General features: G+C 44.0%; 1 protein-coding gene across 3 annotated transcripts; it reads left to right on the forward strand.

Annotated features, from left to right (window-relative positions):
* Nucleotides 1-14648: 14648 nt before the first annotated feature.
* LOC307160856 (uncharacterized protein) lies at nucleotides 14649-21726 on the forward strand. 3 transcript variants are annotated; one of them, XR_013821651.1, is made up of 3 exons: nucleotides 14649-15012; nucleotides 17556-18978; nucleotides 21493-21726. XR_013821651.1 is itself a non-coding variant. In XM_079875145.1 (2 exons), exons 1-2 carry the CDS (start codon nucleotides 14848-14850, stop codon nucleotides 18693-18695), a joined length of 1305 nt encoding a protein of 434 aa, XP_079731271.1. In that variant the 5' UTR covers nucleotides 14660-14847; the 3' UTR covers nucleotides 18696-21726. The 3 variants fall into 3 exon arrangements, 1 of the variants encoding a protein (XP_079731271.1); XR_013821652.1 differs by having other exon boundaries at nucleotides 14660-15012; nucleotides 17556-20469; nucleotides 20821-21726; XM_079875145.1 differs by having other exon boundaries at nucleotides 14660-15012; nucleotides 17556-21726.
* The last annotated feature ends 1847 nt before the right edge of the window (nucleotides 21727-23573 follow it).

Consider the following 23573-nt stretch of genomic DNA (forward strand, 5'->3'; position numbering starts at 1 on the left):
GCGTCAGGTGTGATGGTGCGTCAGGTGTTCAGGTGCGTCAGGTGTGATGGTGCGTCAGGTGTTCAGGTGCGTCAGGTGTTCAGGTGCGTCAGGTGTGATGGTGCGTCAGGTGTGATGGTGCGTCAGGTGTTCAGGTGCGTCAGGTGTGATGGTGCGTCAGGTGTTCAGGTGTGTCAGGTGTGATGGTGCGTCAGGTGTTCAGGTGTGTCAGGTGTGATGGTGCGTCAGGTGTTCAGGTGTGTCAGGTGTTCAGGTGCGTCAGGTGTGATGGTGCGTCAGGTGTTCAGGTGTGTCAGGTGTGATGGTGCGTCAGGTGTTCAGGTGTGTCAGGTGTGATGGTGCGTCAGGTGTGATGGTGCATCAGGTGTTCAGGTGCATTAGTTGTGATGGTGCATCAGGTGTTCATGTGCGTTAGTTGTGATAGTGCGTCAGGTGTGATGGTGCATCAGGTGTTCAGGTGCATTAGTTGTGATAGTGCGTCGTGTTCAGGTGTGTTAGGTGTGATGGTGCGTCAGGTGTTCAGGTGTGTCAGGTGTGATGGTGCGTCAGGTGTTCAGGTGTGTCAGGTGTGATGGTGCGTCAGGTGTGTCAGGTGTTCAGGTGCGTCAGGTGTGATGGTGCGTCAGGTGTTCAGGTGTGTCAGGTGTGATGGTGCGTCAGGTGTTCAGGTGTGTCAGGTGTGATGGTGCGTCAGGTGTTCAGGTGTGTCAGGTGTGATGGTGCGTCAGGTGTGATGGTGCATCAGGTGTTCAGGTGCATTAGTTGTGATGGTGCATCAGGTGTTCATGTGCGTTAGTTGTGATAGTGCGTCAGGTGTGATGGTGCATCAGGTGTTCAGGTGCATTAGTTGTGATAGTGCGTCGTGTTCAGGTGTGTCAGGTGTGATGGTGCGTCAGGTGTTCAGGTGTGTCAGGTGTGATGGTGCGTCAGGTGTTCAGGTGTGTCAGGTGTGATGGTGCGTCAGGTGTTCAGGTGTGTCAGGTGTTCATGTGCGTTAGGTGTGATGGTGCATCAGGTGTTCATGTGCGTTAGTTGTGATAGTGCGTCAGGTGTGATGGTGCATCAGGTGTTCAGGTGCATTAGTTGTGATAGTGCGTCAGGTGTTCAGGTGTGTCAGGTGTGATGGTGCGTCAGGTGTTCAGGTGTGTCAGGTGTGATGGTGCATCAGGTGTTCAGGTGTGATGGTGCGTCAGGTGTTCAGGTGTGTCAGGTGTGATGGTGCATCAGGTGTTCAGGTGTGTCAGGTGTGATGGTGCGTCAGGTGTTCATGTGTGTCAGGTGTGATGGTGCATCAGGTGTTCAGGTGTGTCAGGTGTGATGGTGCGTCGTGTGATGGTGCGTCAGGTGTTCAGGTGTGTCAGGTGTGATGGTGCATCAGGTGTTCAGGAACATCAGGAGCGTCAGGTGTTCAGGTGTGATGGTGCCGTCAGGTGTGATGGTGCGTCAGGTGTTCAGGTGTGTCAGGTGTGATGGTGCGTCAGGTGTTCAGGTGTGTCAGGTGTGATGGTGCATCAGGTGTTCAGGTGTGTCAGGTGTGATGGTGCGTCAGGTGTTCAGGTGTGTCAGGTGTGATGGTGCATCAGGTGTTCAGGTGTGATGGTGCATCAGGTGTTCAGGAACATCAGGAGCGTCAGGTGTTCAGGTGTGATGGTGCGTCAGGTGTTCATGTGTGTCAGGTGTGATGGTGCATCAGGTGTTCAGGTGTGTCAGGTGTGATGGTGCGTCAGGTGTTCAGGTGTGTCAGGTGTGATGGTGCATCAGGTGTTCAGGTGTGATGGTGCATCAGGTGTTCAGGAACATCAGGAGCGTCAGGTGTTCAGGTGTGATGGTGCGTCAGGTGTTCATGTGTGTCAGGTGTGATGGTGCATCAGGTGTTCAGGTGTGTCAGGTGTGATGGTGCGTCAGGTGTTCAGGTGTGTCAGGTGTGATGGTGCATCAGGTGTTCAGGTGTGTCAGGTGTGATGGTGCGTCAGGTGTTCAGGTGTGATGGTGCATCAGGTGTTCAGGTGTGTCAGGTGTGATGGTGCATCAGGTGTTCAGGTGTGTCAGGTGTGATGGTGCGTCAGGTGTTCAGGTGTGATGGTGCATCAGGTGTTCAGGAACATCAGGAGCGTCAGGTGTTCAGGTGTGATGGTGCCGTCAGGTGTGATGGTGCCTCAGGTGTGATGATGTGTCCTGTGCCGAGAGGCAGACTGGGATTTGTTGTTGCTCTTTTGTTCAGTTTCACAACAAAATCACTAGTCTTCCACACAGCAGAGCAGGACCGTTCCACTGCTCCAGCTCTGATACAGGAGAGAAGAACATCAACAATCACACACAGGAGAGAAGAACATCAACAATCACACACAGGAGAGAAGAACATCAACAATCACACACAGGAGAGAAGAACATTATGGAAGTAAAATAATGACAAATGTTTTTGAAACAAAAAAGCTTGTTGAACTGCAGCACTTAAAAATAAGCATTGCATTAACCCTGCTTGCATTTTAATGCATTATATTTATAGGGCTTGCCTTTTTATGGGCTGAAATTCAACATGGTTGTATATTTAAGCTGTGAATATTTCAATTGTGAATATTTGTGAATATTTCAATATTTCAACATTTCACACGTTTTCATTATTAAAATTCAATAATCCATATTTACCTTTCAGATTTAACTTCCAAAATATTAATTCTGTTTAAAAATACAACCTATAATATCCGACAGGCAATTTTCGGTCCATTTTATTTTGCTTTACAAATTCGCTTCCACAAATTCAGTGGTTCAAATTCGACAGAAAATTCAAGATTTGACATCCGGGAACGGCAGGAATATCAGTAGATTACCGATTGATAATCTCCATAGCTGTTAGTCGACCTCACCAGCAGGGGGTGCAAGTGAAGACCAGAGCAATGGATGAGAGAGTCATTCATTCATAAAAAACAGATTTACAGAAATGGAGCAACATAAACATAGCCTAAATAATAACTGATAAACGCCCTTCAGCAGCTGCGTCTAAATGAGTGATTTTAGACTCTGAGTCTAAATCTGAGTCTAAATCTGAATCTGAGTCTAAATCTGAGTCTAAATCTGAGTCTAAATCTGAATCTAAATCTGAGTCTAAATCTGAGTCTAAATCTGAATCTGAGTCTAAATCTGAGTCTAAATCTGAATCTGAGTCTGAATCTGAGTCTAAATCTGAGTCTAAATCTGAATCTGAGTCTGAATCTGAGTCTAAATCTGAATCTGAGTCTAAATCTGAGTCTAAATCTGAATCTGAGTCTAAATCTGAATCTGAGTCTGAATCTGAGTCTAAATCTGAATCTGAGTCTAAATCTGAATCTGAGTCTAAATCTGAATCTGAGTCTGAATCTGAGTCTAAATCTGAATCTGAGTCTAAATCTGAGTCTGAATCTGAGTCTGAATCTGAGTCTAAATCTGAATCTGAGTCTAAATCTGAGTCTAAATCTGAATCTGAGTCTAAATCTGAATCTGAGTCTGAATCTGAGTCTAAATCTGAATCTAAATCTGAGTCTAAATCTGAGTCTAAATCTGAGTCTAAATCTGAGTCTAAATCTGAGTCTGTGTCTGAATCTGAGTCTGAATCTGAGTCTAAATCTGAATCTGAGTCTGAATCTGAGTCTAAATCTGAGTCTAAATCTGAATCTGAGTCTAAATCTGAGTCTAAATCTGAATCTGAGTCTAAATCTGAGTCTAAATCTGAATCTGAGTCTGAATCTGAGTCTAAATCTGAATCTGAGTCTGAATCTGAGTCTGAATCTGAGTCTGAATCTGAATCTGAGTCTGAATCTGAGTCTGAATCTGAGTCTGAATCTGAATCTGAGTCTGAATCTGAGTCTGAATCTGAGTCTGAATCTGAGTCTGAATCTGAATCTGAGTCTGAATCTGAATCTGAGTCTAAATCTGAATCTGAGTCTGAATCTGAGTCTGAAACTGAGTCTGAAACAGGTATGTGAGATCGAAATAAGTGTGTCCTAAAGCATAGTATGTTGAAGAAAGTATGCCCGAAGTCCCCGAATGATCTACTATTTCCGGTGGATTTTCGAATTGTGGATCCGTGCTCACTATAACAGCTAATATTACCCACAAACCACTGCGCTTTGGAGGAGGAACTACAAACACGAGTAAAAAGTGTTAAAAAAAACCTACAAAACATGGCGGATATGCGCGACCCACAGTGAGAGATTTAGATAAAGGTTTGAGTGACTAATCAAAGTTTAACCATGTTATCCATGTTATGTTTCATCTGCAATAACAATGTGGACTTTTATAAAGATTCGTTTGGCCATTAACTTTTAAATGCATCATTTTGCATTAATATGAGGAGAGTCTGCAGATCGACGAGCTTATGCATTTCTCTCCGATACAGTAGGAAATTAAATGTGGAGGATTTTAACTGTGACAAGATGATTGACAGGTCAGTTTACAGCATGCGTGTAACTAAGCGACAGAGAGCAATTGTATGATGTGATTTGTGTCCCAAAGCTTGTCTACTCTTGTGCTACACACTCAAAAGTATACCTTTTCTTCACAAAAAGAGAATACTTTTAGGGCGTAGTATAAGTAGGCGAATTGAAGAGTCTGAATCTGATGCACGTCTGTTTCATCAGTTCAAGCGAAGCGAAGTGACTCCGAATCACAGCAGCACACGACACGATTCGGAATCAGTGAAGCGTCAGAGCAGCCAATGAAGGAAACACAAATTAATTTACACAATTTAAACCGATTTAATGATAACAGCGCTAACAAACGCCTCGGTCTAACTAAACGTGTTTTACATATGTTAATTTGTGTGCTGGTGTTTTCTGATATGAAGCTCTTACTCACCTTCATCTTCACCTTCATCTTCCTCAGATCAACAGGTGATGCTGACGGGCTCGAGCGAGTCATCGGCGTCTCGAGGAATAATCAGATCGTGTGTGTGTGTTTATATAGAGAAGAGCAATAGTGAGATCGTGTGTGTGTTTATATAGAGTCGAGGAATAATGAGATCGTGTGTGTGTTTATATAGAGAAGAGGAATAATGAGATCGTGTGTGTGTTTATATAGAGAAGAGCGGATCCTCAGGCGTGACGTGTCACATGATCAGCCAATGAAAACGCTTCAGTTCTTCAGCAGGACTGAGCTCTCAAACCTCATCACACACTCACAGGCAGGATTATTAATCACACACAACATTACCCTATATTAATTTATTCATCAATGATTCAAATAACATCTAGATAATCATATTTTATTTTATTTCATTGAAAAAAACAAGGCTTGAACTGAAATTTCTGTAATGTGAGAATTGAATAAATTCCTCTCCCTCAGTTTCACACTCTTGAACTGAACTCCAGTCTAGATTCTAGTTTTTCATAAGCTGAAGATGGAATAATGATGGAGATGAGTGACACGTTTGTCTTCTCATCCCTCGACAAAACAAGAACAACACAGTCTAACAACTGCAGAAACTACAACACATATTTGTGGGGGGAAATGTATAAGCAGAAAAGCAGCTGGCGAATGGATAAAGAAAAGAAAGGAAACGCCTAAGTTTTGTTTTAAAACATGAATTGCATAGTGTATCTATTTATGTTTCAATTTGAACTGATTCTTAAATTAATAGTTTTATTATTTAAACTTGAAAACATGAACTTAAAATGCAGATTTAAATGTTTATTAATTTGTCTATTCAAAAAGTTATTATTTTTCATTTGCGTGCCTTTCTGAATATACGATCACGAGACACTGATGACAGAAGAACTGATGATCAATGTTGACAGGAATTGATCATTCATGGGGAATAATGGCACTGACAGCATTATATGAGAATGGCATCACGGTTTCTCCAGAGCGGCTGTCTGTGTAAATGAACTAAACTAATAACTTTTTTACAACAAAAATGAACCATCACTGAACTTACTTAAGCTGAACTGATGCTATTTTCTTCTAGAAAAACCAACTTTGTTGCATTATTTTCCTGTAATCTCTGTAAAGCCGCTTTGAAAGACTCTGTAATGTAAAAGCGCTGTATAATGAAGGTGAGTTGAGTTGAAGAGTGAGTGATGATGGACAGCAGGGGTGAAATATGAAAGAAGCGCTGAATAACAGATTATCAGGATCTGAAGAGGCTTTATTAACATGTGAATCCTCATATCACATCCGCAGCGGATTATATCAATAATTCAATCAGATGGACTTATAAGAATAAGAATAAGCAGAAGAATAAGAGTCTTGAGCTCAATGTGAAAGAGAGAGATGGAGAGAGAGAACGGATGAGTGAGATCTTATTTAAGAAGAGGAAAATTATTAGAGCTGTTTACTAGATAGATAGATAGATAGACAGATAGACAGATGTGTGTTTCCTCTCGTTCTGAGTTCAGTGTGTGAATGAGAGTCAGCAGGAGCTTCTCCTCATGTGTGGATCATGAGGATGAGACTGTGTGTGTCACAGCAGGAGAAGAAGATCAGACATCTTTCTCTCGGTCTCATCAACATCTCCTGCTGTCCATCATCTCCACATCCACTGTAATCCCTCCATCTCCATCCCTTTACCCCAAACACCATCAGCAGAGGTCAGAGGTCGCATGACCTCAGTCTGGTGTAACGAGAAGAGCTGAACGTGAATTACATGATTAAAGGGATAGTCCACACATAAATGAAAATTAGCCCATGATTTACACTCCCTCAATCCATCCTAGGTGTATATGACTTTCTTCTTTCAGGCGAACACAATCAGAGTTATATTAAAAAATGTCCTGATTATGATAAAGGTGCATCCGTCCATCATAAAAGTGCATCTCTCCATCATTAAAGTGCATCCATCCATCATAAAAGTGCATCTGTTCGTCATAAAAGTGCATCTGTCCATCATAAAAGTGCATCTGTTCGTCATAAAAGTGCATCTGTCCATCATAAAAGTGCATCTCTCCATCATTAAAGTGCATCCATCCATCATAAAAGTGCATCTGTTCGTCATAAAAGTGCATCTGTCCATCATAAAAGTGCATCTCTCCATCATAAAAGTGCATCTATCCATCATAAAGGTGCATCTATCCATCATAAAAGTGCATCTGTCCATCATAAAAGTGCATCTATCCATCATAAAAGTGCATCTCACCATCATAAAAGTGCATCTGTCCATCATAAAAGTGCATCTATCCATCATAAAAGTGCATCTGTCCGTCATAAAAGTGCATCTGTCCATCATAAAAGTGCATCTGTCCGTCATAAAAGTGCATCTCTCCGTCATAAAAGTGCATCTGTCCATCATAAAAGTGCATCTATCCATCATAAAGGTGCATCTATCCATCATAAAAGTGCATCTGTCCGTCATAAAAGTGCATCTGTCCATCATGAAAGTGCATCTATCCATCATAAAAGTGCATCTCACCATCATAAAAGTGCATCTATCCATCATAAAAGTGCATCTGTCCATCATAAAAGTGCATCTATCCATCATAAAAGTGCATCTGTCCGTCATAAAAGTGCATCTGTCCATCATGAAAGTGCATCTATCCATCATAAAAGTGCATCTCTCCGTCATAAAAGTGCATCTATCCATGATAAAAGTGCATCTATCCATCATAAAAGTGCATCTATCCATCATAAAAGTGCATCTATCCATCATAAAAGTGCATCTGTCCGTCATAAAAGTGCATCTGTCCGTCATAAAAGTGCATCTATCCATCATAAAAGTGCATCTCTCCGTCATAAAAGTGCATCTATCCATCATAAAAATGCATCTATCGTCATAAAAGTGCATCTGTCCGTCATAAAAGTGCATCTGTCCGTCATAAAAGTGCATCTGTCCGTCATAAAAGTGCATCTATCCATCATAAAAGTGCATCTGTCCGTCATAAAAGTGCATTCGTCCATCATAAAAGTGCATCTGTCCATCATAAAAGTGCATCTGTCCGTCATAAAAGTGCATCTCTCCATCATAAAAGTGCATTCGTCCATCATAAAAGTGCATCTGTTCGTCATAAAAGTGCATCTGTCCGTCATAAAAGTGCATCTCTCCATCATAAAAGTGCATCTATCCATCATAAAGGTGCATCTATCCATCATAAAAGTGCATCTGTCCGTCATAAAAGTGCATTCGTCCATCATAAAAGTGCATCTGTCCATCATAAAAGTGCATCTGTCCGTCATAAAAGTGCATCTCTCCGTCATAAAAGTGCATCTATCCATCATAAAAGTGCATCTATCCATCATAAAGGTGCATCTATCCATCATAAAAGTGCATCTGTCCGTCATAAAAGTGCATCTGTCCATCATGAAAGTGCATCTATCCATCATAAAAGTGCATCTCTCCGTCATAAAAGTGCATCTATCCATGATAAAAGTGCATCTATCCATCATAAAAGTGCATCTATCCATCATAAAAGTGCATCTATCCATCATAAAAGTGCATCTGTCCGTCATAAAAGTGCATCTGTCCGTCATAAAAGTGCATCTCTCCGTCATAAAAGTGCATCTATCCATCATAAAAGTGCATCTATCGTCATAAAAGTGCATCTATCCATCATAAAAGTGCATCTATCCATCATAAAAGTGCATCTCTCCGTCATAAAAGTGCATCTATCCATCATAAAAGTGCATCTATCGTCATAAAAGTGCATCTATCCATCATAAAAGTGCATCTATCCATCATAAAAGTGCATCTCTCCGTCATAAAAGTGCATCTATCCATCATAAAAGTGCATCTGTCCGTCATAAAAGTGCATCTGTCCATCATAAAAGTGCATCTCTCCGTCATAAAAGTGCATCTATCCATCATAAAGGTGCATCTATCCATCATAAAAGTGCATCTGTCCGTCATAAAAGTGCATCTGTCCATCATAAAAGTGCATCTCTCCGTCATAAAAGTGCATCTATCCATCATAAAAGTGCATCTGTCCGTCATAAAAGTGCATCTGTCCGTCATAAAAGTGCATCTCTCCGTCATAAAAGTGCATCTATCCATCATAAAGGTGCATCTATCCATCATAAAAGTGCATCTGTCCGTCATAAAAGTGCATCTCTCCGTCATAAAAGTGCATCTGTCCATCATGAAAGTGCATCTGTCCGTCATAAAAGTGCATCTATCCATCATAAAAGTGCATCTGTCCGTCATAAAAGTGCATCTGTCCATCATGAAAGTGCATCTATCCATCATAAAAGTGCATCTATCCATCATAAAAGTGCATCTGTCCATCATGAAAGTGCATCTGTCCGTCATAAAAGTGCATCTGTTCATAAAAGTGCATCTGTCCATCATAAAAGTGCATCTCTCCGTCATAAAAGTGCATCTATCCATCATAAAAGTGCATCTGTCCGTCATAAAAGTGCATCTATCCATCATAAAAGTGCATCTGTCCGTCATAAAAGTGCATCTGTCCATCATGAAAGTGCATCTATCCATCATAAAAGTGCATCTCTCCGTCATAAAAGTGCATCTATCCATCATAAAGGTGCATCTATCCATCATAAAAGTGCATCTGTCCGTCATAAAAGTGCATCACTCCGTCATAAAAGTGCATCTATCCATCATAAAGGTGCATCTATCCATCATAAAAGTGCATCTGTCCATCATGAAAGTGCATCTATCCATCATAAAAGTGCATCTGTCCGTCATAAAAGTGCATCTATCCATCATAAAAGTGCATCTGTCCGTCATAAAAGTGCATCTCTCCGTCATAAAAGTGCATGTGTCCGTCATAAAAGTGCATCTCTCCGTCATAAAAGTGCATCTATCCATCATAAAAGTGCATCTGTCCGTCATAAAAGTGCATCTGTCCGTCATAAAAGTGCATCTCTCCGTCATAAAAGTGCATCTATCCATCATAAAGGTGCATCTATCCATCATAAAAGTGCATCTGTCCGTCATAAAAGTGCATCACTCCGTCATAAAAGTGCATCTATCCATCATAAAGGTGCATCTATCCATCATAAAAGTGCATCTGTCCATCATGAAAGTGCATCTATCCATCATAAAAGTGCATCTGTCCGTCATAAAAGTGCATCTATCCATCATAAAAGTGCATCTGTCCGTCATAAAAGTGCATCTATCCATCATAAAAGTGCATCTGTCCGTCATAAAAGTGCATCTCTCCGTCATAAAAGTGCATCTATCCATCATAAAAGTGCATCTGTCCGTCATAAAAGTGCATCTGTCCGTCATAAAAGTGCATCTCTCCATCATAAAAGTGCATCTATCCATCATAAAAGTGCATCTGTCCGTCATAAAAGTGCATCTCTCCGTCATAAAAGTGCATCTATCCATCATAAAAGTGCATCTGTCCGTCATAAAAGTGCATCTGTCCATCATAAAAGTGCATCTGTCCATCATAAAAGTGCATCTATCCATCATAAAAGTGCATCTATCCATCATAAGCATCTATCCATCATAAAAGTGCATCTGTCCGTCATAAAAGTGCATCTGTCCATCATAAAAGTGCATCTGTCCATCATAAAAGTGCATCTATCCATCATAAGCATCTATCCATCATAAAAGTGCATCTATCCATCATAAAAGTGCATCTGTCCATCATAAAAGTGCATCTGTCCATCATAAAAGTGCATCTGTCCATCATAAAAGTGCATCTATCCATCATAAAAGTGCATCCGTCCATCATAAAAGTGCATCTGTCCATCATAAAAGTGCATCCGTCCATCATAAAAGTGCATCCGTCCATCATAAAAGTGCATCTATCCATCATAAAAGTGCATCTGTCCATCACAAAAGTGCATCTATCCATCATAAGCATCTATCCATCATAAAAGTGCATCTGTCCATCGTAAAGGTGCATCTATCCATCATAAAAGTGCATCTGTCCATCATAAAAGTGCATCTGTCCATCACAAAAGTGCATCTGTCCATCATAAAAGTGCATCTGTCCATCATAAAAGTGCATCCGTCCATCATAAAAGTGCATCCGTCCATCATAAAAGTGCATCTATCCATCATAAAAGTGCATCTGTCCATCATAAAAGTGCATCTATCCATCATAAAAGTGCATCTGTCCATCATAAAAGTGCATCTGTCCATTATAAAAGTGCATCCGTCCATCATAAAAGTGCATCCGTCCGTCATAAAAGTGCATCTGTGCATCCGTCCATCATAAAAGTGCATCCGTCCATCATAAAAGTGCATCTGTCCATCATAAAAGTGCATCTGTCCATCATAAAAGTGCATCTATCCATCATAAGCATCTATCCATCATAAAAGTGCATCTGTCCGTCATAAAAGTGCATCCGTCCATCATAAAAGTGCATCTGTCCATCATAAAAGTGCATCTGTCCATCATAAAAGTGCATCTATCCATCATAAGCATCTATCCATCATAAAAGTGCATCTGTCCGTCATAAAAGTGCATCCGTCCATCATAAAAGTGCATCTGTCCATCATAAAAGTGCATCCGTCCATCATAAAAGTGCATCTATCCATCATAAAAGTGCATCTGTCCATCACAAAAGTGCATCTATCCATCATAAGCATCTATCCATCATAAAAGTGCATCTGTCCATTATAAAAGTGCATCCGTCCATCATAAAAGTGCATCCGTCCGTCATAAAAGTGCATCTGTGCATCCGTCCATCATAAAAGTGCATCCGTCCATCATAAAAGTGCATCTGTCCATCATAAAAGTGCATCTGTCCATCATAAAAGTGCATCTATCCATCATAAGCATCTATCCATCATAAAAGTGCATCTGTCCGTCATAAAAGTGCATCCGTCCATCATAAAAGTGCATCTGTCCATCATAAAAGTGCATCTGTCCATCATAAAAGTGGTTAGCGGAAGGGGCGTGACTTACCAGCTCTATACAGTGGGGTTTTACGGATGGGCGGGACTTACCAGCTCTATACAGTGGGGTTAGGGGAAGGGGCGGGACTTACCAGCTCTATACAGTGGGGTTAGCGGAAGGGGCGGGACTTACCAGCTCTATACAGTGGGGTTAGGGGAAGGGGCGGGACTTACCAGCTCTATACAGTGGGGTTAGGGGAAGGGGCGGGACTTACCAGCTCTATACAGTGGGGTTAGCGGAAGGGACGGGACTTACCAGCTCTATACAGTGGGGTTAGCGGAAGGGGCGGGACTTACCAGCTCTATACAGTGGGGTTAGGGGCGGGACTTACCAGCTCTATACAGTGGGGTTAGCGGAAGGGGCGGGACTTACCAGCTCTATACAGTGGGGTTAGCGGAAGGGGCGGGACTTACCAGCTCTATACAGTGGGGTTAGGGGCGGGACTTACCAGCTCTATACAGTGGGGTTAGCGGAAGGGGCGGGACTTACCAGCTCTATACAGTGGGGTTAGGGGAAGGGGCGGGACTTACCAGCTCTATACAGTGGGGTTAGCGGAAGGGGCGGGACTTACCAGCTCTATACAGTGGGGTTCGCGGAAGGGGCGGGACTTACCAGCTCTATACAGTGGGGTTCGCGGAAGGGGCGGGACTTACCAGCTCTATACAGTGGGGTTAGCGGAAGGGGCGGGACTTACCAGCTCTATACAGTGGGGTTAGGGGAAGGGGCGGGACTTACCAGCTCTATACAGTGGGGTTAGCGGAAGGGGCGGGACTTACCAGCTCTACACAGTGGGGTTCGCGGAAGGGGCGGGACTTACCAGCTCTATACAGTGGGGTTCGCGGAAGGGGCGGGACTTACCAGCTCTATACAGTGGGGTTAGCGGAAGGGGCGGGACTTACCAGCTCTATACAGTGGGGTTAGCGGAAGGCTCTATACAGTGGGGTTAGCGGAAGGGGCGGGACTTACCAGCTCTATGCAGTGGGGTTAGCGGAAGGGGCGGGACTTACCAGCTCTATACAGTGGGGTTAGCGGAAGGGCGGGACTTACCAGCTCTATACAGTGGGGTTAGGGGAAGGGGCGGGACTTACCAGCTCTATACAGTGGGGTTAGCGGAAGGGACGGGACTTACCAGCTCTATACAGTGGGGTTAGGGGAAGGGGCGGGACTTACCAGCTCTATACAGTGGGGTTCGCGGAAGGGGCGGGACTTACCAGCTCTATACAGTGGGGTTAGCGGAAGGGACGGGACTTACCAGCTCTATACAGTGGGGTTAGGGGAAGGGGCGGGACTTACCAGCTCTATACAGTGGGGTTCGCGGAAGGGGCGGGACTTACCAGCTCTATACAGTGGGGTTATGGCCACTTGGCCAGTGCGAACGCAAACAGCAAAACCGAGTTTGGGGGAGAGTAGTTCCTAGAACTGTTTAGAAGTGGACAGTTCCTACAACTAAGTTCCTGTAAATACTTGGTCGGAAAGCGGCTAATGATAATGTCTAATCTGGATCCGCGGACGCGATAGAAACTGCAGCGCATCTGTGCTGATGAAGAGCTGTAAATAAAGCTGACGGACTCGACTCTTTATCATCTGTTCATAATAAATTGTCTTTTTTTTATTCAAGGAACAATATACACAGTAATAATATGTTGATAATTTAACATAAATAAAGAGAATAAAAGCTTCAGTGGAGAGCAAAAATAATGAAGAATAAATTACAAAATTCTTGATTGCTTTTTAATTCTGATCGCATCACACAATTCTTTTATTTGTGTACAATTATGAATATACAACTTGTTTGTCATCTTTACAATATTTATCAGATAACACACTGTAAAATCCAACAGTGATTCTAACTAACACTTTTTAGTTAACTTTACTTAATGTCTTAATTGTTTATTTGTACATAATTTGGGCTTCCAGCTCATAAAACCCACGAAAACAGGATTTCTCCAGACTCTGGGACCTTGGTTTCCAAATGAGGTGCAAAATTTGCTCTCATCAGAAAAGAGGACTTTGGTCCACTGTGCTTTATTAAATCCAGAGTCAACGCAGCCGTCTACCAGGACATTTCCAGAGCACTTCATGCTGACTTCATTTTCCAGCAGGATTTGCACCAGCCCACACTGCCAAAATAACCAAAACCTGATTCAATGACCATGGTGTTACTGTGTAATTACTGTGTGATTTCATGTAATATTCTAATTTTCTGAAATCCTGTTTTCGTGGGTTTTATGAGCTGGAAGCCCAAATTATGTACAAATAAACAACTAAATACTTGAAATCGTTTAAGTTGTGGGCCCTGAATCTATAATCTGTGGAAGTTTAACGTTTTGAATGGAATTATCCATAACCTTCAAATACATTATTTTCTTTGATTTTGACCCCACTAAAAACAAAGCTTGCTTTGTGATACATTTAATTTATTTGGCAATTTTGATACACTTAAATGTAAATACACCAACAACAAACCAGTTTTTCTTTTAAATCCTGTTTTTTTGTTGAAAGGATTTAAAATGTATATTAAAGGGACGGTTCGAAGTAAAATCAACCTAGGGTCCTTTGCACCATGACCTCGAGCCAAGTGTAACAAAGAATTATTATTTTTTTCTAAGTGTTGACAACTTAGTGTTAACTAATAATTGTTGCAAAATGGTACTACCAACAAAATATTATCGTTACACTACATCCTTATGAGTGTGTGTGTGTGTGTGAGAGAGAGAGAGAGAGAGAGAGAGAGAGAGAGAGAGAGAGAGAGAGAGAGAGAGAGAGAGAGATGTATTCACGGGTCAGAGGTCGGAGTGTCGGGATCGAGCTCACAGTAGGTGGCGCTAAAGTGCAGAATGTGCGCAAACCGCCAAAAAACGAGTAGAAGAAGAACAAGAACCGCTATCGAGTGACGTCACACAGCAGCAGCAGCGGAAGCAGCGCGAGGAGAGTGTGTGTGTGTGTGTATGTGTGTTTTGCAGAGTCCGGTCTAATAACGGTGGATTAACACCATGTGCGTGGAGTAACTGGACGGATCGTCGAGTATATCAGTGGAGTTTGCTCTTCTGAGGAGAATAAAGGCGCGAACATGGCCGATGACGAGGCGTTGCGCGCGCTCATGTTGGCGCTCAGTTACGTGCTGATGAAGCGGCGGCGTGACGTCACCAGCGCGAACGCGCAGCGCAGGCATGAGGTTCAGCGGCGGGTCGCGCGCAGACAGTATTTTCACCAAAGACACAAGAGGATGATCATGGTGAGTTGTTATTATTTATCATTATTATCATCATATCTGCAGTTATTAAAGTTAGGGATGATCACGATGAGTTGTTACTATCATATCTTCAGTGAATAACTTACCACAGCGCCACCTAGAGGGAGTTCTCTATAGTGAATTACTTTGGTTATGTCTGTCATAAACAGCCCTAAAAATGGTGTTAAACAACAGCATCACATGATGATATTTTCAATAACAGTGTCTTTAATTTTCCCCCCAATACTTTATGTACAATAACCTGTTGTCAAGGAGTATTTATTTAATTGACCAGGAACTATGTTGGGTACACTGTTATGATGTGCAATATATTTATTAAATATTTATGTCAAAATGAAACATCCGTCATCAGTCAAACTGTGTTAAATCACTGACGGAAACGTTTTGTTGATCTGAAATTATAGAATAACCCTAAACTGGATTTTTGATATTTCAAAAACTTTTTAATATTTAACATCTGAAGTTTGGTCTCATTTTAAAGAAGATTATTTTGGAAGGAAAAAAGTTATCGAGGTTTAAGTTCATGAACATAATATAAAAATATACATTTAATTACATTAAATACATAAATCTAAATAAGTATTTTTCTAGAACGTGAGGTTGATATCTGAAGAAAACGCTGCTGGTAGTTCAGAGAAATAAAGCACAAACCTGAGGAAATCTTATAAAAAATAAAACTCGGCAGCACGATGAAAGCCTCGTAACAAAGATTGCAGGGTTTTATGACTGAATGCACAGTTTCTGTAGGATATTTATGAGTGTCACTGTAAATATGGTTATGAAAGGCTCACCCGAACCCTGGAGTCCTGCCCTCATCATCCGTTTCTGGACAACACCAGGACACTAGGGCTGTGAGATATTGACAGAACAATTATATCTCTATTAATACTGATAATTAGAGGATAATGAGTGTGTTATTGTGCTGGTACTTCAGCATGTTTAGGACTGATTAGAGTTAGGGTTAGGAATTATTCTTTCCAAGACGGGTCAATTGATTTTTACCTTTTATGGGCATTTTTACCTTTATAAATCCATTTTTAAAACCCAATTATATGCATGCATCATCTTGTGTGTCAATTTCATACATTTAATCAAATTCACTTATAATAATAATACTCAATAGGGCTGTTACCAATCAAACTTAAATAAGTATCAACAAAATTCATCTTTGCAGTGAAGAGGAAACACAGTAGCTGCGTCTGAAGGGGCATTTACGTGTATTTACTGTTTAAAGCCGATCAGAAGTGATAAATAACCTGCAGTTACACATGCAGAAATAATGTTTTGATGTTTTAAACATAAAACTTTGAATAGGCCTATTGATATTTGAAATGATTTAAACAGTAGATACTTTAAGCCCGCCAGTAGGTGGCAGTGAGTCAGTGAGAATCAGCTGGTTCGTTCAGTAATGAAACACCGGCGTGTGTGTCTTTGTTTTCAACTATTTCCGTTGGCCAAATATAGCGAATAAACAGGCAATATGGTGTATAAAATCTAAGTCACTTAATGTTAACTTGTTGTTTATTAAATTTGTTTAAAATCAATATTATGCTGATATCTGGAGAAAAACTGCCCCCTTCGTGTGATATTTATTAAAGCTGCCGTCGGCAACATTTTTTTGATCATATTCAGTGTAATCGACACTATAATCCGACAGAACAACATAAATAAGTTGGTTTTAGAAAAAAAAACGTGCTTCTAACTCCACCTGGAGCGTGTTATTTGTTTTGCAAAAATCCACCGCTCCCGCTTCATCAGGTCCAATCAGTGCAGGGGGGTGTGAGATCTGACTGTCAATCACAGGTTGTGCACACGCCACAGATCCCGCTCCCCCCTCGCGCACGTTACAATCACATGCACACGCCTGAAGTTCGCGCAGTAACAAAGAGTGATGGCGGAAAAGATTCCAATTCCTCGGTTAACCTCAAGAGCTAGGAGGTCAGAGCTTGCAACATTTCTTCTCGACAGTTAATTGTGCTTTATCAACCATTTACTTTATGAGTACTCCATGGTGTTGATCGATGCTGATGAGACGGGCGCGTTCACAGAAAATCTGGTGCACACGCACTGACCAGCACGAACTCGATGGGAGGGTATTAGTTGATAGTGGGGGAGGGGCATGAGAGTTGTAAACATTCAAAATTTTGACTAAGTCCACTCAATCTTCCAGGGTTGCCGACGGCAGCTTTAACTATATTAAATTAGATAAATTACACTAAATAACGCAGTAAAAGCTGAATGCGCACCGCACTAGTCTAATCTACAGGACTACATCACAGTCTCTGTGTGTGTGTGTGTGTGTGTGTGTGTGTGTGTGAGGGATATACTCGATAATGTCAGATCGCACATCGTTAAATCAACAATTATGATATTATCGCAGACGAATCGCACACCCCGATGCTGGAATACTGTGAATCTTCTTTTGTGTTCGACAGAGGAAGAAACTCGAACAGTAACCCTGAGTAATGACGCTCTGCTAGCGCAGCTTTAGCTCTCGTGCTCTAACACGTGTCCTCCTCTCGCAGATGCTGATCGCTCAGACGTCGCGGCCCGTCGCGGAGCTGCCGGCGCGGCCCACGCGTGTGTGGAGCAACATCGAGAGCACGGATTGGTGGGAGCGTGTGGTCATGAGGGAGTTCCAGCCGTCCGATTGGCTGGAGAAGTTCCGCATGACGAAAGAGACGTTCTTCCTGCTGTGTGGGAAACTGAAGCCGCGGCTAACCCGCCAGGACACGCGCCTGCGCCCGGCGCTGCCGCTGGAGAAGCGCGTAGCCGTAGCGCTGTGGCGTCTGGCGTCTAACGTGGAGTACCGCACTATTAGCAGCCTGTTCGGCGTGGGCCGCTCCACCGTGTGCAAGTGCGTGCGCGACGTGTGCCACGCCATCGTGCTAATGCTACGCCCGCTGTACCTGCGCTCGCCCAGCGAGCAGGAGCTGGAGGACGCGGCTCGGCTGTTCGCTACGCGCTGGGGTTTCCCGCGGTGCGTCGGCGCGGTCGGGAGCCTCCACGTGCCCATCATCGCCCCGTCCAGCGACACGCAGCACTACTGGAACAGCCGCGGGTGGCTATCGGTCGTCACGCAGGGCGCCGTCAACGCTCTGGGCCAGTTCTGGGACGTGTGCGCAGGGTTCCCGGGCAGCACCGAACACTCGGAGATCCTGCAGAACTCCACGCTGTGGGCGCGCGGCTGTGAGCGCGGGTTTCTCCCGCCGCTAGACTTCATGGGCCGCCCGCTAGGGCATCTGATGCTAGGCGACGCCGGGTTCCCGCTGAAGCGCTGGCTGATGAAGAGCCACCCGGAGTCGCTCGAGCTCACGGCGGGGCAGCGCGCGTTTAACCGGCGGCTAGAGCGCGCGCGGGCTGTGGTGGACCTAGCGTTCCTGCGGCTCCGCGCGCGCTGGCAGTGCCTGCTGAAGCGTAACGACTGCCGCATGGACGTGGTGCCCACGATGATCGAGGCGTGCTGCGTCCTGCACAACGTGTGCGAGCTCCACGGGGACGCGTTCGACCCGCGCTGGGAGGAGGCGGTGCGCAGCGAGGAGAGCCCACAGCCCGCGGACGAGGTGTCTCCCGCCAGCGACGACCCCGACGCACAGGAAGTGCGCGAGCTGTTCTGCGAGTACTTCCTGCAGCAGGAGAACCAGCAGAGGACGCTCGACTGCTAGGAGGAGGAGCGGGAAACGTCACAGCAAGAGGCTTTCACACTCGAGAGACGCACTCTGATCTGACGGACATGTGACGGCCAGTTCTAGCGGACGATACGCCACTTCTCCGACTGACGGTCCGCTGGGAATCTGGAGGCCGTCAGTATTGTGTTTGTGTTAGTCAGTGGAGGATGTTGCTAGTTAATTCTCTACACTTGACTTCATACTTCCACTAATAATCAGCAGCTGATTCGAACACACCGAGATAGAGTTTGGTATCAAGTCAGTTCTGAAATTTTAAAAAGTGTGACGCTGTTGAACAGAATCTTAAACCCCTCTGATTGGCCGTTGTGTTCACGCGCTCATCAGATATGTCTGTGATTGGCTACGATGATCAGCAGCGCACAGGAGCGTTTGAGAGTGTTGAGAGTCTGTCAGTGGACCGGTCCTGTGATCTCAAACGCTCGTGTGTGTGTGTCTGTGTGACTGTGTGTGTGTGTGTAAGCGCTCGCTGAGGAGCCGCATTGATGTATATTTATGTTTTTGAAGCGCGGATCACTACTGTGCAAACTCGGCTAAAGACTTGACTAACCCTAACCCTAAATTTCAGTACCGAAGTTGGTACTTTGACAGCTTTCCACTGAGACGTCAGACACGATCAGGAGTTAGGGTCAGACACGATCAGGAGTTAGGGTCAGATACGATCAGGAGTTAGGGTCAGACACGATCAGGAGTTAGGGTCAGACACGATCAGGAGTTAGGGTTAGGGTCAGACACGATCAGGAGTTAGGGTCAGACACGATCAGGAGTTAGGGTCAGACACGATCAGGAGTTAGGGTTAGGGTCAGACACGATCAGGAGTTAGGGTCAGATACGATCAGGAGTTAGGGTTAGGGTCAGATACGATCAGGAGTTAGGGTTAGGGTCAGACACGATCAGGAGTTAGGGTCAGACACGATCAGGAGTTAGGGTTAGGGTCAGACACGATCAGGAGTTAGGGTCAGACACGATCAGGAGTTAGGGTCAGACACGATCAGGAGTTAGGGTTAGGGTCAGACACGATCAGGAGTTAGGGTTAGGGTCAGACACGATCAGGAGTTAGGGTCAGACACGATCAGGAGTTAGGGTCAGACACGATCAGGAGTTAGGGTCAGATACGATCAGGAGTTAGGGTCAGACACGATCAGGAGTTAGGGCTAGGGTCAGACACGATCAGGAGTTAGGGTTAGGGTCAGACACGATCAGGAGTTAGAGTTAGGGTCAGACACGATCAGGAGTTAGGGTCAGACACGATCAGGAGTTAGGGTCAGATACGATCAGGAGTTAGGGTCAGACACGATCAGGAGTTAGGGCTAGGGTCAGACACGATCAGGAGTTAGGGTTAGGGTCAGACACGATCAGGAGTTAGGGTCAGACACGATCAGGAGTTAGGGTCAGACACGATCAGGAGTTAGGGTTAGGGTCAGACACGATCAGGAGTTAGGGTCAGACACGATCAGGAGTTAGGGTCAGACACGATCAGGAGTTAGGGTTAGGGTCAGACACGATCAGGAGTTAGGGTCAGACACGATCAGGAGTTAGGGTCAGACACGATCAGGAGTTAGGGTCAGACACGATCAGGAGTTAGAGTTAGGGTCAGACACGATCAGGAGTTAGGGTCAGACACGATCAGGAGTTAGGGTCAGACACGATCAGGAGTTAGGGTCAGACACGATCAGGAGTTAGGGTCAGACACGATCAGGAGTTAGGGTCAGACACGATCAGGAGTTAGAGTTAGGGTCAGACACGATCAGGAGTTAGGGTCAGACACGATCAGGAGTTAGGGTTAGGGTCAGACACGATCAGGAGTTAGGGTCAGACACGATCAGGAGTTAGGGTTAGGGTCAGACACGATCAGGAGTTAGGGTTAGGGTCAGACACGATCAGGAGTTAGGGTCAGACACGATCAGGAGTTAGGGTCAGACACGATCAGGAGTTAGGGTCAGACACGATCAGGAGTTAGAGTTAGGGTCAGACACGATCAGGAGTTAGGGTCAGACACGATCAGGAGTTAGGGTCAGACACGATCAGGAGTTAGGGTCAGACACGATCAGGAGTTAGGGTCAGACACGATCAGGAGTTAGGGTCAGACACGATCAGGAGTTAGAGTTAGGGTCAGACACGATCAGGAGTTAGGGTCAGACACGATCAGGAGTTAGGGTTAGGGTCAGACACGATCAGGAGTTAGGGTTAGGGTCAGACACGATCAGGAGTTAGGGTCAGACACGATCAGGAGTTAGGGTCAGACACGATCAGGAGTTAGGGTCAGACACGATCAGGAGTTAGGGTTAGGGTCAGACACGATCAGGAGTTAGGGTTAGGGTCAGACACGATCAGGAGTTAGGGTCAGACACGATCAGGAGTTAGGGTTAGGGTCAGACACGATCAGGAGTTAGGGTCAGACACGATCAGGAGTTAGGGTCAGACACGATCAGGAGTTAGGGTCAGACACGATCAGGAGAGACGTCAGTGAAGAGGAAGGATCCGCAGAGATCGGGTCTGATGAAGAGTTCGGTTCCCGTATGTATGACTGCGTTTCCCAAACTACAGCGACTAGTCCCACTGAAATCTATAGTTGGCTTTGGGAAACGCACAACAGTGAGCCGATCATGTGACTCGATCATGTGAAAGAAAAGAAATGTTCTTCAAAAAGACGGTCTTAAATGGATCTGGATGTGTTTTCATTGGTGTTGTCTAAAAGTGTTGACTTTGGTACCAAACGGTTCAGAAAGTTTGAAATTGTGCCGCTCTGTAGCCAATCACAGACATATCTGTTGAGCGCATGAACACAACGGCCAATCAGAGGGCTTTACGGTTCCGCTAAAGCAGCGCAATCTCAACATTTCAGTATCGAAGTCGGTACATTTTGACAACAGTAGTTTTAATAATCATTCACTGAAGATTCTTCAAATCATGAAACATGAAAACGATGTAAATGCCTCATTATGATGTTCTGTGTGATGTTGATGTGTGTCATGAACTTACGAATATAAATTCATTCAGTTACTTTTTGAGAAATGTCTGCGTGTTGTTATTATGATGATGATGATAATGATGATGATGAATGATCATTTGTTCAATTCACTTTACATTTGTTTATATAACGCTCTTCCCAACACATCGTTTACAGCAGCTTTACAGAAATGTGTCCACGTCAGTTTACAAGTCAAGTATATTTGTATAGCGCTTTTCACAATACAGATTGTATCAAAGCAGCTTCACAGTATTAAATTAAAATAATACAACAAGGTTTGTTTCTAGTGGAAAAGGCTGATCAATAGTATTATTGATTGATTAATTAAATTAAATATCCCCAAATATCCCCAACTGAGCAAGCCAAAGGCAACAGTGGCAAGGAACCGAAAAACTCCATCAGGACCTAATGGAGAAAAAAAAAACCTTGGGAGAACCCGGGCTCAGTCGGGGGCCAGTTCTCCTCTGGCGTTTATGAACTAGAGACCGGATTTAACTGTAAGATTAAAAATATTATATGAATGCCTGGCTGAAGAGATGCGTCTTTAATCTAGTTTTAAACTGGGAGAGCGAGTCTGAGCAACGAACAGTATCAGGAAGGCTATTCCAGAGTTTTGGAGTTAAATGTGAAAATGCTCTCCCTCCTTTGGTGGATCTGGATATCCTAGGTATGACCAAAAGCCTCGAATTTAGTGATCTTAAATACCCCTTTTCCACCAACAAGAACTGGGTGCTGGTTCAGAGCCAGAGCTGGTTCAGAGTTGGTTCGACTGACGAGCTTACTAAGAACCTATTTGCCTTTCCACCGGCTAGAGAGCCACAACAGAGCCAGATCTTACGTCACTGTATACGTCTCATGTTGCCCAGCAACCGCTAGTGCGGTAGCGCCAAACACAAACACGCCAGGCTTGTTCGAGATGCATCGGCTTCTCGCAGATCGATCGCCGCATGACATCAAAGCACTGCGATAGCGATCTAAAAGCACAAGGAGTCGTATGCTCTCCAAACACTCCCGCAGCTCCGATCGGTCCTCGCCGCTCCGATGCATCTCGAACAAGCCATCAACAATAACGGACGTTGCAATACTATGGATGCTCATGGGTTTGCAAAAATACATCGGAATCCAACGCGTTCGTGCAGCTCGCAGTAACTTACATAGACGGATATTATAATCGAGCTGCTATTAGCTCGACTAGCTGCTATTTAAAAATGGCGGTCACAAGTTTCGTCTTGTTGGCCACGGTAACCCCGCCCCCAGCCCCTGACGCAAGCGGTTCTTACTTGGCTCCGTTCTAGACCCTGCAATGATTTGGTGCTACTTAAGAACCAGTTTTACTGGTTCGGAGCTGGTGCTTTGGCGGTGGAAAAACAAAGAACCGATTTGAAACTAGGCTCTGGCTCCGAACCAGCACCAGCTCTGCCTTGGTGGAAAAGGGGTAAAAGAGCGCGATGGATTATAGGGCGATAGAAGATCCGTTAAATAAACTGGAGCTAAGCCGTTTAGGGCTTTATAAGTCAGTAGCAATACCTTGTAATTAATACGGAACTTTATAGGTAACCAATGTAGTGATGATAGAATTGGTGTTATATGATCATATTTTCTTGATCTAGTAAGAACTCTAGCGGCGGCATTTTGGACTAACTGTAGCTTGTTTATTGAGGATGCAGGACAACCAGCTAATAAAGCATTAATCAGTAATACAGTAATCTAGTCTCGAGGTCATGAACGCATGAACTAACTTTTCTGCATCAGAAACTGATAGCATGTTACGTAGCTTAGCAATGTTTCTAAGGTGGAAAAAGGCTGTTTTTGTAACATATGAAATATGATTTTCGAAAGACAGGTTGCAGTCTAGTATAACACCCAGGTCTTTTACTGTAGAGGAT

This window comes from Squalius cephalus, assembly GCF_949319135.1.
Source record: "Squalius cephalus genome assembly, chromosome: 7".
Classification (NCBI taxonomy): domain Eukaryota; kingdom Metazoa; phylum Chordata; class Actinopteri; order Cypriniformes; family Leuciscidae; genus Squalius; species Squalius cephalus.